Source organism: Mytilus trossulus, chromosome 4 (genome assembly GCF_036588685.1).
Source record: "Mytilus trossulus isolate FHL-02 chromosome 4, PNRI_Mtr1.1.1.hap1, whole genome shotgun sequence".
Lineage (NCBI taxonomy): Eukaryota > Metazoa > Mollusca > Bivalvia > Mytilida > Mytilidae > Mytilus > Mytilus trossulus.
Window position 1 is genome coordinate 71,778,961 of NC_086376.1, and position 15,495 is coordinate 71,794,455.

At 30.5% G+C, this 15,495-nt stretch overlaps 1 protein-coding gene across 1 annotated transcript; it reads right to left on the bottom strand.

The window, feature by feature from the left end:
• Positions 1-354: 354 nt before the first annotated feature.
• LOC134715895 (calcium/calmodulin-dependent protein kinase type IV-like) lies at positions 355-14,567 on the bottom strand. Its single transcript, XM_063578438.1, has 12 exons — positions 14,424-14,567; positions 12,761-12,839; positions 11,874-11,936; positions 11,258-11,340; positions 10,807-10,879; positions 9,840-9,878; positions 8,426-8,477; positions 7,009-7,083; positions 6,203-6,278; positions 4,778-4,895; positions 4,243-4,401; positions 355-1,158 (listed from the first exon to the last, which is right to left on the bottom strand). The coding sequence occupies exons 1-12, from the start codon at positions 14,513-14,515 to the stop codon at positions 1,081-1,083; spliced, it is 987 nt and encodes a 328-aa protein (XP_063434508.1). The 5' UTR covers positions 14,516-14,567; the 3' UTR covers positions 355-1,080.
• Between the last annotated feature and the right edge of the window lie 928 nt (positions 14,568-15,495).

Sequence of the window (15,495 nt, forward strand, 5' to 3'; positions counted from 1 at the left end):
TGTTGACATTTTTTCTTCTTTAAATAACCAGTTCACGTACAATGCATGCGTTGTCAGTCTCTAGCTAGGGGGTTAAGTTAAGTTCACCTGAATACCGGTTAGAATGATGATGACGTTTTAACTTGCAAGTGAATCAGTCAAAAATTATGTATAATCGCTTATTTCAACAAAATTAAAGCAAATTGATTGCTAAAAGCAAATTATTATTTCATTATTCCAATTTAATTAATGATTAATCTAAAAAAATATATACTTTATTTTTTTTATATATATCGTAGCTAGTGCTCCTTTAAAACTATGTATATAAGTAGATATGTAAAAAAGCACTGAAAAGTACCAAAATGCAATAATTGAACAGTCAATTATAACTGACAAAGGAACACTTCTGTATAAAAAAGCTTATGTATTAATATTTTACATTTCAAACAAAAATAATATGTAGAAGTATAAATATTAATGCAATATAAGTATGTAGTAATCCAAAAACGTATTTCCGTAAAAGATTTGAAAAGACATATACGACAACGAAAACCATACACATTTGTTGTAATTTTTTGGACTCTTTGTAAAATGTGTGCAGCAGTTGCAAACAAAATCAGCCAATACATGATCTAACGTCAAGGACTATATTGCCCAGTCATGGTTTGGCAAAAAATTCTTTGCAAATATTCTTTGTGAAAATCAGACCCTAGAGGAGAAAAAACACTTCAACAATAATCACTCTATAAAAGATATGACAGTGTAGGTAAAAGAAGGGCAAATTTATCAGATCTTCAATTTACATAAGACGTCTTCGATCAATTTGAAAGTGGTTACATTAGCTATAAATCTTGAAACCAATGATGAAATATTTAAGAATATATTGGCATTATTGATCATTATTAACTTTCTTCATCAAAATGTCATTTATTTAACCATATTGTAATTAGGTATCCTTATGGGACATCAGGACATGTACTCTAGTTTATGCTAATATACAAAATGCAGTCAATTAGTACAATTTAGCAGATCTTACATAATAAACAGCTTCTTAGAAATATGTATAAATTGACAAATCATAGTCTTTGTCAAAAGGATAAGTCAAATATCACTAATTGAACCAAGGAGTTCTTGTACACGTCCGACTCGAGCAGCTAATAAAGTTACATCCATAGTTGTCTACAATAAAACAAACATATACATCTTACAATCATACCACACAAATGTACAAGTAAACCTCAAATGAAGTATGCCTATGCCAATAGTGTACGAGAAACATAACTAATTGCTAAAATTGGACATGATATAATGGACCAAACAATGAGGTCAAGGTCAGATGAACCTTGCCTGACAACATGTACAACATGTACACCATGTTATCATTCCTCACACAAAATCTGCATACAAGATATGAAGCATCCATGCGCCAGGTCTCCCTTCCTCTGAAACTATATACAAATTATGTAGACCGTGGCCGGACCGCCGCCCCGGATTGTATAATTACTATTTCTTGCATTCTGCGACTTTCGTCGCAGGCCAGAGAACATTTGTGAGTAAAATTATCTACTGCTATGCAATGATGTTTGTATCTGATGCCTATTTATTATTATAAACTGAAATATGGGGATCTTATTTCATATGTTCGATAAGAAGCTAAACAATACTGGTCAATATAGTAGTTGTTTTAATCACATATTTAAACAAAACATGAACACTGTGATTTTGATTTAAAAAAATATTATATAAACAATGTTTTTTTTAAGAATTTAGAACAACATATAATTAAATTACATGAAATTCAATTCGCGATGGGAAATCAAATATGGGTTTGCAAAAATTGCAAGATCAGATTAACTTCAAAATACAGAAAAAAATACTTCATTCTTTCTTACATTTGCCAGATTTTTGAGATACGATTTTTTATGTGACTTGTTCTACTTTTGCCCTTATTTATACAAGGGAAAATAATCTAATCATTGATACCAGGATTGGTTTTTTTCATTAACGCCAGACGCGCGTTTTGTCTACAATAGACTCATCAGTAACGCTTGAATAAAAAAAAGTTTAAAGAGGTAAAATAAAGTACGAAGTTGCACAGCATTGAGAACCATAAGTTCTGCTAAGGTAATATATATTACTGAGGTCGAAAAGCCTTGATTATTTCAAAAATAATTTTGTAACAGTTAATTTATGTTTATGACCATATCAATGATAATTCATGTAAACACAGAAGTGCTGACTTCTGGGCTGGAAACACCCACAGGGACTCCTCCAGCAGTTGCATCGACCAATTGGTTGTGAATAAACTCATCATTTATACCTGGATTTTTTTATTTACACTGAAGGAGGCCTTCAGGTTAGATTATGACACAATGTTGACTGTACCCCTTTTTGATATTTTTTCCTATTATGTCAACATCGTTGTCAACATAATACGACTGAGAGGATTAGCGAGCTACAAAACCAGGATGGAATATGAGTCAAATTAATTACGGACTTTCCATGTTTGATTTTCCTCAGAGTTCGGTATTTGAGTTATTTTACTTTTTAGTTTATGTTTTTCGATATAGGTTTAAATGTATTATTTAAGTTGAAAAAATCGTTGATATAATAACAAAAAATTTGTTATAAATGGCAATGCCAACATGGCAAACAAACATGAAATATAGGAATATCAATACGATTCATCAATTTTTTAAACACAATAAAAACAGTATTTAATTATCACCATTTGAAACTAGACACATTGAATAATGGAAGCTATGAATGAAAGGTCCCTTCACTGAAAAGATTGAACTGCCAGGACACTGCGAGCGTCACTGATGAGTCTTTTGTTGACGAAACGCACGTCTGGCGTATATACTAAATTTAGTCCTGGTATCTATGGTGAGTTTATTCTACCTGGGAATTGGAAATGATACTGACGACTTTTTGAATAATAGTTCTTACGAGATTATATAGATAATTCAATCAATAAAACTGAGATCCTGAGTAAATTCAGCTTTATTCCATTCATCAAAATATGTTACGTTTTGACATTCACATATATCAATAGAATTAAGGAATGTACGTACATACGTGCTATCCATATTTTTAAAGATAGGTTGTACATTGAATCCAGTTTATGAAGGTATAATAAGCAATAACAGATGTTAATCTATGACGAATCTCATAGAAAAGATACAATTACTTATTTCGGAATTGCATGGAATCCAAATATATTGGATCGGCATATCTCATTTTTAAACCGTGGATATCAACATTTCACTACAGCAAAGAGGAACCATTCGATTTATATATACAGAACAATAATACAATTTATATAAAGTTAGGTTTGAATTCGCTTAGCTGCACATGTTTTTACTGCCTAAATTTTTAAAAATTTCGTTTCTATCACACAATACACTTCATTGCATTGTTCTTATAAATTTTGATTAACATATCTAGTTCGTATATAATTCTATATATATATAAGTTTCAAAAGCTAATTTTTCATCAAGCAATATTTTAACATCAACTATTAAACATAAGGGTTTCAACATTAGTAAAGGCGACACACCAAGACATTAAAGTATATTTTTTCCATTTATTCCAAATGCATTTTAAATATGAAACTATATTTTTTTATGTTTTCACTTGTATTCAATCATACATTTTTGTAACTTTTACATGTGATGTATTAGTACTATATCATCTGTTTTTTTGTTCACACGTTTGTCAATACAATGTAATTTTATTCGAATGTCAAACAAATGAAAAATGAAACCAGGCTTAATCCACCATTTTCTACATAATCTGTACTAATAGTTATCAAAAGTACCAGGATTATAATTTTATACGCCAGACGCGCGTTTTGTCTACATAAGACTCATCAGTGACGCTCAGATCAAACTAGTTAAAAAGCCAAATAAATACAAAGTTGAAGAGCATTGAGGATCCAAAATTCCAAAAAGTTGTGCCAAATACGGCTAAGGTAATCTACTCCTGGGGTAAGAAAATCCTTAGTATTTCGAAAAATTCAAAGTTTTGTAAACAGAAAATTTATAAAAATGACCATATAATTGATATTCATGTCAACACCGAAATGCTGACTACTGGGCTGGTGATACTAAGTCAGGAATATGATAGTTGCTATCCGTTTTGTTAAATAAATGTTTTTGAGCTTTTGATTTTGCCATTGATTTGGTACTTCAGTATTTTTGTAATTTTACATTTTATCATAATTTCTTTATTTGTACATCCTTAAAGATATGTAATAATTACCCTCATCTTTCTGTCTGCATTGAATTCTTTTATCTTATTCTGAGCTTCAGCCATATGTTCATTCTTAGCTGCTGACCCTTTGACCCATGGATGTTGTAATGCTTGATCTACTGTTATTCTTTTCGTAGGATCAAGTTGTAGCATTTTGCTTATTAAATCCTGCATAAAAGCCAGATCATTACACATGTAGAATTGGAATGGTCTTTGTTCAAAATAATAAGTTATGCCATGGATAAAAACGAATAACTTAAGACAACAAGACAAATAATAATAACAATACACAACATAGATAAAAAAAAAAAAAAAAAAAAAAAAAAACACAAACCCCTCTGAAATCTGGGGGTGATCTTAGGTGCTCCGGAAGGGTAGACAGAGCCTGCTCCACGTAATTAATTACAACTGCATTTTGGTTTTGATACTTTCAAATGGTAAATCTTAATAATTAAATCTATTGTACGAAACAAATTTAACAAATAATTTTTCGAAATATTTAATGTGAGGAACTTAACTTCTATATCAAAGTTATATTACCAACCTTAGCATTCCATGAAATACTGTCCCAGAATGGTGAATAAAAATGGTATTCTCCTTTCAGTATTTGTTTGTATATCTCTCTGTCGGAATCTCCATAAAATGGTCTATAACCACATAGCCTGAAAATTATAGTGCATAAAAAGATTCAATTTTTAAAACTAGAACTACACATTTTTACTTTGACTTAGTGGCTGCAGTGCTGGTGGATAAAAATATCTTCATCTTTTGCTCACATTGAAATAAAGAAATATAAGGGATCAATGTATTGAGAAGGATCCATGAAATTTGCATATTAGATTGTTATCAACAATTATTCAACATATATGAATAAGTTGGAATTAGTGATATTGAGTCGTCGAAAAAGGAACAATTATAATTTTCATGCACTTTGCAGTATTTTTTTTTTAATTTGCTATGGCAGGTACAATGATGTTTTTAAAATCAACCAATTACTTTATTTATTGCCGAAAAAATATGTTGTGTTCGTTAAGAATAACACATTTCATGTTTGTTGTAGCTTTGATAAACATGTGGTTAACCTCTTCAATTATACTTCAAACTTTTAATGAGCACACCAAATGATAATATTCCATTCCTGTATACTATTGTTAGTTACTGTATTGAAGCTAGTCAATTTAATAACCTTACCGTATATATCTACTAAGTTCGATGTACAGTTTTTAATTATATTAATCTCGAGAGAAACAGAAATTTTCTAAAGACTTCTAAAAAAAATTTAAATCCCAAAAATACTGAACTCCGAGGAAAACTAAAAACGAAAAGTCCATAATCAAATGGCAAAATCAAATGATGGAATTTACCAAACGAATTTCAAACAACTGTCATATTCCTGACTAAGTACATGTGGTACAGGCATTTGTTTGTAGGGGTAAGATAAGGTATGATGACAGAAAACTACTTTAATATTGTTGAAAAAAATGACATTTTGAAGACGACTTGGGTTATCACCATTAGGATAAGTCGAGAGCCTGAATTGCTGATTTGACTATTTTCGCTTATTAAAGTCTTTATCTTTTGCCATATATTTTAAGAAATAAAGGCACTTATGAATAATTCTTCAACTGACGATTTTGGTCATTTGAAATCTTAGAAGATCTTCTCTTGCTGATTATTTTTGCTTATAAATGTCTGTTTTATTTTAATGTTATCATTATGATAGACAAAAATGAAGAAAATACACCCATTCTTCATTCAGGGGAAATAACTCATACTCATACAGATACACCTATATTATTGGTTAAATTAGATACATCAATATCATTAGTAGTTTCATAGTAGATAAGTTTTGCAAAAACAGTGAAGCAGTTTGATTTGTGTTTAAGAAGTTCGAGTCGATTTGAAAATTTATATTTTATAATGACACAACAATTAAATACAAATACAAAATAAGAAGTATATAACTTACAAAATGTAGATAATTACTCCACAACTCCAAATGTCTACTGCTGGTGTATATGTTTTTCCAGTCAGTAATTCCGGTGCTGAAATTTAATGTAATTTTTAAATTTCAAAAAATTATCTTATGGAGATATTTCCTTTCTTGAACACATCCGTATTCATATTTTTTTTAAGTAATGTGCTTACTTGAAATGAGTACAAAATAAAGGGTGTAATTTCATGCAACTTTCTATATTTCATATTACATAAACGGTTTGTTCTCTTTTTTAAATCTTCCATTATTGATTTTCTCCTAGTTGTCTTCGTTAAATTTGCACTTTTCAAAAAATTGTACAGAAGTAACTTGATTCAAATTAAAAAAAAAAGTGTTATCCTGTCCAGTTCTATATACAAAATGTCACAAAAAATTTCATTGCATATGAGAAAATGGTCATTTATTGTTTTACTTGTGTACAAGCTTTAGTAACCATGTTTAACAAGTTTCCAAATATTCTTTAAAAATACCAAAATAAAATATAATGATGCTTTGAAACACTAGAGGTATATGATTATGACGTAGAAACATTTTACTGCAATGAAATGTAGATTTACATTTGTAATAACCTACCACTGTCAAATTCAATGGACGATTTATTTCGATCGTTTTTCGTATGTAACCAGATGTGACGAACTATGATTAGGTGGTACATTTGTATTAAATCTTGGATGACAATAAATAATAATGTTGATACAAAACTTCAATGGAATGCATAGGCTTCAGCTATAACAGAATGTTATAATGTAAGGTTCCTTACTCCTGTTAATATTACATACCACCGTAACCTGGCGTTCCACAAACTGTATTCATCTGTACTTCATGGTCCAATATTTTAGATAATCCAAAATCAGCTGTGAATTTAAATTAAATACAAATAATCTTCAAATTTGAAAGGTCATATCGTCGATGTTATTTCAAATGTAGTAAAAAAACTAATTTCTCAACAATAAGGTGAACAAAATATCACCAGCAGGCCTTGCAAATATGGTTGTTATATTTTCTTCTAAAATGTCTTGTATGAACTTATCATTTTTGTAGACGAATGTAAAATAAAAACTTTGGCATTTCTGAATAAACCAAATATTAACCTTATTTTCACAGAAAATAAAGAAATGAACATTGCAAGTTCTTGATTTCAAACGCCATAATACATCAATTTGACACAAAACACTTAGGAAGAAAATTTCACAAACAATTAAGATGGGCAATAATTATTGCCACATGCCATTTTAAAATGTTTAATTGGTATATACGTTTGATATTTTTGAATATAGATATTCAATACTGCAAATCAATGAAATTCGTATACAATACGTTTGGAGCCCATCTGCGATATACAAAACATTAAAAACTCATTACAATTTAATTTTATGTCCAAGCAATGCAATGATTAAATACATATCTGCTCGTATATATCAAACGCAAATATCAGTTAGTATTCACAGAGCACTATATGCCTATCATGTGCCTACATTTACTTGTGAATTTTAAAAACAAAAACGTGTTAAACTTTAACCAAATTATATTTTAAACACTTAAAATCAAAGAGGACTTGTGCGGGAAAGTTTATATTTGATAACACAACTCCATGATTACTAAACCATAAAGTCGTTGACATCACTAAAAGAGGGACGAAAGATACCAAAGGGACAGTCAAACTCATAAATCTAAAAATAAACTGACAACGCCATGGCATATATCTTTAAATGTTTCACTCAGAATACATATGTGCATTATAGGGTTTCAAGTAAATATGATCCAAAGTTCATGGTAGAGTTAATCAAAATTGTATTATGATACATGAGAGACAATACAGAGCGAGGCATAGCAATTCTTACATTATTCCTCCTTACTTGAATTATCAAGGACACAAATATTGTATTTCAGGTAATTTTCTGAAACTATTCTGAACTTTGAAATTCTTGATACAGTATCAGGATTGTGTGGATTGTGGTTTCAAGCATACTCTTAGGATTCAAAAGGAAAGATTGAAAGTAGTGGTCTGAGAGATCCGAATAGTTCTAAAACACCGGAACTCATCAATGTCAAGCAGGTAACTCAATATGAAGTCATTCTGTTCAGTATTTTCACAAAAAAAAATGTTACAGGATTATTTGCTGGACAAACAACCAGATAATTATGTGAATGACATTTTGTACCCACTCCTATAGTAAGGTTTGATATGTATCATACCAATTTTGAGAGCTGAGTTTTCTGTGAGATCTTCATATAATAAGTTTTCCGGCTGAAAAAGACAATTTAATATTCCATAATTGATATTTAAGTTATGATTGATTCATTTCATGATATACTAGTAGTATGGGTTCAAAAATTGATTATGACATGTCAGCTTTTACAAAAATGTAAGCTATTACAGTCAGAAATCTACTTCGTCTTTGAACTATTCCACCTTCTTCTTTAAATCAGGAAATTGACCCAAATAAAAAGAGGAATCATTGTTAATGTAGCTCTTACAAACCAATAAATTTATTCATACATGTATACTGTTATTAGGATCCTGTTTTTTAAATGTATTTTATATGACAAATTTGCTCACAATTAATCATTCTCTCATGATTGTGGATCGTTAGATGTTCCTGCATTAAGAAGTATTTAACGTATCATGCTGCTCAGATTGTGAAACGAAAAAGAGATACACATAATGGGTATATTTGATAGGCTCTGATCTTATATTACGATATTTCTATTGGCTATTCGTAAGGCCATATTGGAGACTTTTAGAAGTAAAAATGATGTACACGTGCATTTCGAATCCAGTAGACATTTCCAAGAGGTTGAAGACTAATTGCCCGAAATCACTGACACACAGAAATGATGATTTTGTGCTATGTATCTTTAACATCCAAAAGTAAAATCTTGAACGGTTTTTAGTAATGAATTACGGAAATGTAAAGAAAAATTCACAAAAATACTGAACTCCGGGGAAAAATCATATGGGAAAGTCCCTTATCAAATGACGAAATCAAAAGCTCAAACACATCAAACGAATTGACAACAACTGTCATATTCCTGACTTAGTACAGACATTTATTTTTATTTTGACAATGGTGGACATATCATAAACCTGATTTGAAAGCTAGCTAAACATCTCACTAGTATGACAGAAGCATCAAATTCCGTATTTAAATGAGTCCGATTCTCGACATTTTTAATGTATATTTCACGAATTTGGGTAAATATAAATTTAAAAAATTAGTGGACGGAAAATGTGTCCCATTCTCCTCATTTTTAATGTATATTTCTAGAATTTTGCTAGATATATATTCAAAAATGAGTGGACGGAAAATAGAAATAAAAAATACAAGCAAAAAATATATTTAGTGTTCAAACATTTTTAATGCACAAATTTTCTTTAAATGTTTTTCAAACTCACTTACTCTATTATAAGGACTCATTACAAAGACATTTCAATCGACCAACATAGCAGTTTACTCAAAAACATTTACTTCCTAAATGTAGTAGTATTTCCCCGTTTTTTTGTTTGCAATCATATTGTTGCTATTTTTTTTTAGATCTTAAATCCAAAGAAAAGTTGTCAGGGCTAAAAATCAAATGTATTTCCTCTCAATTACGTGAGCATTCTTACCTTCAAATCTCTGTGCACAACTCCATTCTGATGAAGATACTGAAAAAGAAAACCTTATAAAAAGCAGTTGGTGTATGTACTAAATTGGTAAACATGTCCTCTAGAGCAGTTGATATAAATTAAATTTCAAATATCAAACACTACGCATTCACCAATCGTATAATATTGATTTCATGTCATGTTTATTAAATCATGCCCCACCAAATTTATATATGCGCAAGATAGTAGACGATTCAGTTAAAATCACTATTGGTAATAATTTTCACAATAAAAAGTGATGATTGCAGGGTGTTTATTATATATAAAAAATATCTACCGTCATTAAAAGTTCAAGTATTGAACAGAGTAAAAAATAATAAGAGACGACCAATTAATCAGAATTAACTTGTGATGTGGCTATCTGATTATAACTAAGCAGTGATTCGATTAGCTTTCTCAATGCAGGAGTACTCACATCAGCAGTCGGGAGTTGTCGAACTATTTTGATATGAGCGTCACTGATGAGTCGTATGCAGACAAAACGCGCGCCTGGCGAACTAAATAAGAATCCTCGTACCTTTGATAACTATCAATTGTATGAAGTGCGTGTTTGCGAGTAGCAGAAATCTATTAACGAAAGCGTCTGACTTATTCTATGGGTTAAGCTTAAACCTATGATATTTTTTTTAATTTACATTAAATGGAACAGACACAAGTAATTCATACTAATAAAGCCTCCTGAATATATAATATCTGAGTATGTGTATATAATGAAAGTTGCATGCATTTTAAACCAACAAGTTTATTGCATATTTCAAATTACAAATGTAGTGCTGAAGAAAAGAAAGGCATGATGACATTGTTTTAATGATCATATCAACGATGATGATATTCGTTGTCAATTTCAATCACACTTAATTCTAAAAAGGATAAGAAATCTTTTTGACTTTAAAGCTATATGTTTGATGGCTGTTCTTTTCTATCTTACTTGTACAGCAATAAGTATCTGTTTTACAGCAGCAGCTGCATCTTTTTCAGAGTAGTTACCTCTTGTCACTATCCTAAAAATATATTAATAAATATCAGATTAATATTGGAAATCATCAAATTACATAAACTTGGATATGTTTCACAAAGATAGAATTTCATCAAATGTAGTTCTCAAAGGCATCGTTTGCTCATCCCGGTATAAATTCAGGCAAAAGTAGAGTACCGTTGTTCAAAACTAACTGACTAAAACCGAGAATGACACATTAACTGTCCAATAAGAAAACAACAGAACAACAAAAACAAGGCCAAGGATAACAACGGCAACCCTTAAACATTTTTAGTAAAACTATGCAATATCAATATAAGTATATACATATATGGTCAGGACCATACGTGTATGGTTCAATTACAAATTTCTGGAAAATTTACACAAAATTAGGCTATCTCACCTTTCAAACAGTTCACCTCCTGTCACTAGCTCTAACACCAAATAAATGTGTTGTGGTGTTTCAAATATTTCTTTAAGTCTAATCTAAATTATGAATAAAATATATATTAAACAAAATATTTCACAAAGTTGGAACACAAAATTGTAGGGAGCTAGTTTTCAAATATATGTCATTCATTGGTTTTATTTATACCATTATTGATTTATGTATTTCTCTGTCTTGGGTGTTCTAGCATTTATTTGATATGTTTTCTCGTCATTACCTTTGATAACTATTAATATTGTAATTTTAGTGGTATATTTAACATTGTAAGTAAGCGCAAGGTTTGGTTAGCTACAAACCATGTTCAGCTCACCATTTTTCTTTAAATGTCCTTACCAAGTGAGGAATATGACAATTGTTAACTTATAGTTCGTTTCTATGTATGTTGCGTTGTCGTTTGTTTTACTGTTGCACTTCTTTTTCTTGTTTCATTGTTTTCCTTTTATAGTTGATGTGTTTCCCTTGTTTTAAGTTTGTCATCCGAATTTGTTTTTTCTCAATCAATTTATTACTTTTAAATAGCCGTATACTACTGTTGCCTTTGCTGTTACAATATCATTTAATGTTTACATACCACATTTGGATGATCTAATTTCAATAAAACACCAATTTCTGCATTGATTATTTTCAAGTTAGCCTTAAAGTATAAAAATACATAAAATATAAGATACACTCATATGTTTGTTAGATTTAGAAATTATACAAGTTTGACTATAACTTTCCATGTTGACCCTTATCTACACCAGTAAACAGGTTGTAGTCTAAAACGGTCATTTCGATCATAACTACATCTCAAAAGTCTTACCACAAAAAGAAGAGGTATGTTAAAAGTGTAAGTATATTTCAGATATCGTTGTCAATTCAGTATTGTTCAGATGATTGGCAACCAGTACTGTTCAATAGCTTTCAAGATAATTCTGTAGTTTTTTTGTTGTTTTGTAATGGTTAATTACAAGAACCGAACAGTCTGAAAATAGACTGAACCCATTTTTATTGATTGCAAGAGGACTGTTTTGATGTACTGCATTTATCACAGCTGATAAGTCTGAAAACTGTCTTAAGGGCATACGATACAGTTACAGGGGAGGTAATGACGTTGCTAACGTAAAATGTTATTTTCGCGACGTCAAACTGCGACATATCGGGAAAACTAGCTGGGTTTAAACTTTTGATTTTAGCCATTTAATAAAGGATTTTCCGTTTTTAATTTTCTTTATAGTTCGATTATTTTGTTATTTAACTTTGTTCAAAGAATTATGGTGAGCCTTATGCTTGCTCACTTGTTGAAAAGCTCCAAATTCATTCGACATTTTTTTCTAAAAACCCATTTTATAAATAACAAATAATAAATTGATGCGTGGACAAATTTTTATAAACATAAATTCTAAATAAATATGACTCTTCTTTCAACCAGGTGAAACCATTTGTTTTATTATTTGCAAAAGTTTGTAATTTACTTACCCGTTTGGTAAGTATTTTCACAGCCCATGCCTTGCTTGTTCCTTTATCAATACACTTGTGTACTACAGAAGTAGCTCCTCTGAAAACACATATTTAATTTGTAGTGAAAGCATTATCAAACATATTCAAAATCATTAAATTCATTTCCTTCTAACACATACTTGGAATGCCAATAATATAGTTCATCACTTTATTATTAACGTCATGTAACAAATATGAAGAGACAATAGTTATTCCAAACAGTCAGGCGTCTCTAAGCAGAATAGCAAGCAAACATAAAATGGAAGTTAGTTTTGAATATATACAAAACTTGATGGGATATCTACCATCTATATAGTAAATTCACAAAAATACTGAACTACGAGGAAAATTCGAAACGGACAGTCTCTTATCAAATGGCACAACCAAAAGCCCAAACACATCAAGCGAATGGATAACAACTGTCATATTCCTGACTTGGTACAGGCATTAATTATAAAATGTTCTTGCAGGTTAGCAATGACAGGTTGAATATATAAAATTGTAAGTGTCAAACATGTAATATTGGCTAGGCTTGTCTAGCTTATGTGTCAAATTGTAGCATGCTCGACTAAATGTTCTTCTCTAACTGTTAATGGAGCGTTCCACTAAATCCATTGGATGTTCGATTTCTAATGATAACAACTTTTGATTCTTAACTGAATACTCTGAGTAGGTGTTATTGGCTTGTTACTTGTAACAGCAAGCACTTTAGGATCTGTATTCTTATGTTTTTCTGGTTGTTAGGAATGTATACATCCCCTGTCACGTCCAGTCTGTGTTTTTGTTTGATATTGTCTCTGCATTGTATCCTTTCCAATTAACTTTTATTGTTTGTTTTTATGTTGTACCGTCACACCACTATCCTAGGTAAAGGGGGAGGGGGGGTTGACGTCAGCAAACATGCACGCAGATTTTGTATATAAACTTATCATAATGTGCTTGTCCAAAGTAAGAAGCCTGTAGGTAGTGTTGGTTCATGTCAGTCATATTTGTTTTTTGTAATATTTTTTATTAATTAAGCCGTTATTTTTCTTAATTGGACTGTTAAAAATTGTTTAAGTCGGGGCCTTTTGATTATAGCCGACTATACTGTATTGTTTTTTTTCTCATTGCTGATGTTTGAACTTTGGTGGATATTTGTTTCATTGCCAATGATACCTCATTGTTTTAGTTATCTTAAAATGAAAAGCATTTTAACATTGAAAAGTGAAACAAAGTGAAAGACCGATATTACTTGTCGTATTCATAACATGACACAAGATATTATGATCTCATCAATTGAATATTGTTAAGTTGTTCTCGTGAAATAAGTGTATGAAAAATAAGACACTTTACATTTCTACAACAATGAAATCAATGGAATATGTATAACTGGTCTACTCTCCCCCTTTTGTATTAATATAATCACTATTATATCACTATCCTTGGTAACAGATTATCTATTTGAATAAATTGTTTTAATCAATCATAATCTTGTTTAATTTTGTTTACATGTCTGAATTTATGTTTAAATTTACCACTAACAAAGATATATATTTATTAAGCCTTTTAAATCCATCGTTTGATATAAATAACTTTTTGAAATTCGTATGGTAACTAACGTGGTTCTTTAATTCTACCATGTATCTTTTAGAAAACATACTTTCCCAATTCTGTCAGAATTTCATATTTTTTCTCAAACGATTCTTCTTTGATACTTTCTGCTATCCAATAGTCTTGTCTTTGTTCTGGCATTTTTATCGGAAATTCAGAAAGCTTCCTTGTCAACACGATAATCACTTGAATACAAAACGAGTTCCGAATGGAAAAAGGAATTTTTCGCGGGAGTATTTAAAATGAGTATAAGCGTTGAAAGGGATGTAAAACATATGTTTGTTCGATATTTGGTTCTAAAGCATACTTCTATTCTTAAAATTAAAAAAGAAAATGTAAATCAAAGTCAACAGACCATACTTTGGTCATATAGGCTAACGTTCGTGTGTACAAGATTTATATACTTCAAACACAGTATCCAGGTTATAATTTGTCACTTTGAACTCCTTGTTTAATATCAACAAAACTTAAGATTATGTTGATCTTTGTTTATATCCATGCCACTAGCCTTGTGGAATTCAAATTATATGCTTAAAGAAGCAGCTGATTATTTAACACTATACCATATACTTATATACTATGCTATACCAGAAATCTTTAAACACATGATCGAACCATCCGCAACGACAGATGAGCAGCCAACATTTTACCAGTCTTCGCATACAAAAAATTGAACACAACACGTTTAATAATTTAATGATTTCGAATCAAACGTAGAAAACACAACACTCCTGACTACTGACTTGTTTCATTGACTTCGATATGATGTGAACTGATGGAACATATTGAACACAGCACCATACCATCATATATGACTATGACCACTATTACTATAACATGGGTTCAGAGCAAACAGATCATGCGAAACCCGCCTCCTGATACTACTAACTCTTGATAAAATTGGCATGTATCTACATGTAGATAGAAAATAGAAACATCCTGATAAATTTTTACAATGTGTTTGACAAAATTCCCCAAAAATTACTCTTCCGAGAAAATCAATCATCACGGAGTACTAGGATTAACCCTTCGCGATATTTTAAGACTTTCTCGGCAAGAAATCTCAATCTCTCTGGGTTGAAGGACATAAATCCAACCCCTAAACATAATACCAGTCATAC

Coding starts and splice junctions, on each gene's coding strand:
- LOC134715895 (XM_063578438.1), bottom strand. CDS start 14,515: ATGCCAGAACAAAGACAAGACTATTGGATAGCAGAAAGTATCAAAGAA. Junction 11,937..12,760: donor TGAAAATACTTACCAAACGG/GTAAGTAAATTA, acceptor TTATACTTTAAG/GCTAACTTGAAAATAATCAA. Junction 10,880..11,257: donor GGAGGTGAACTGTTTGAAAG/GTGAGATAGCCT, acceptor ATATATTTTTAG/GATAGTGACAAGAGGTAACT.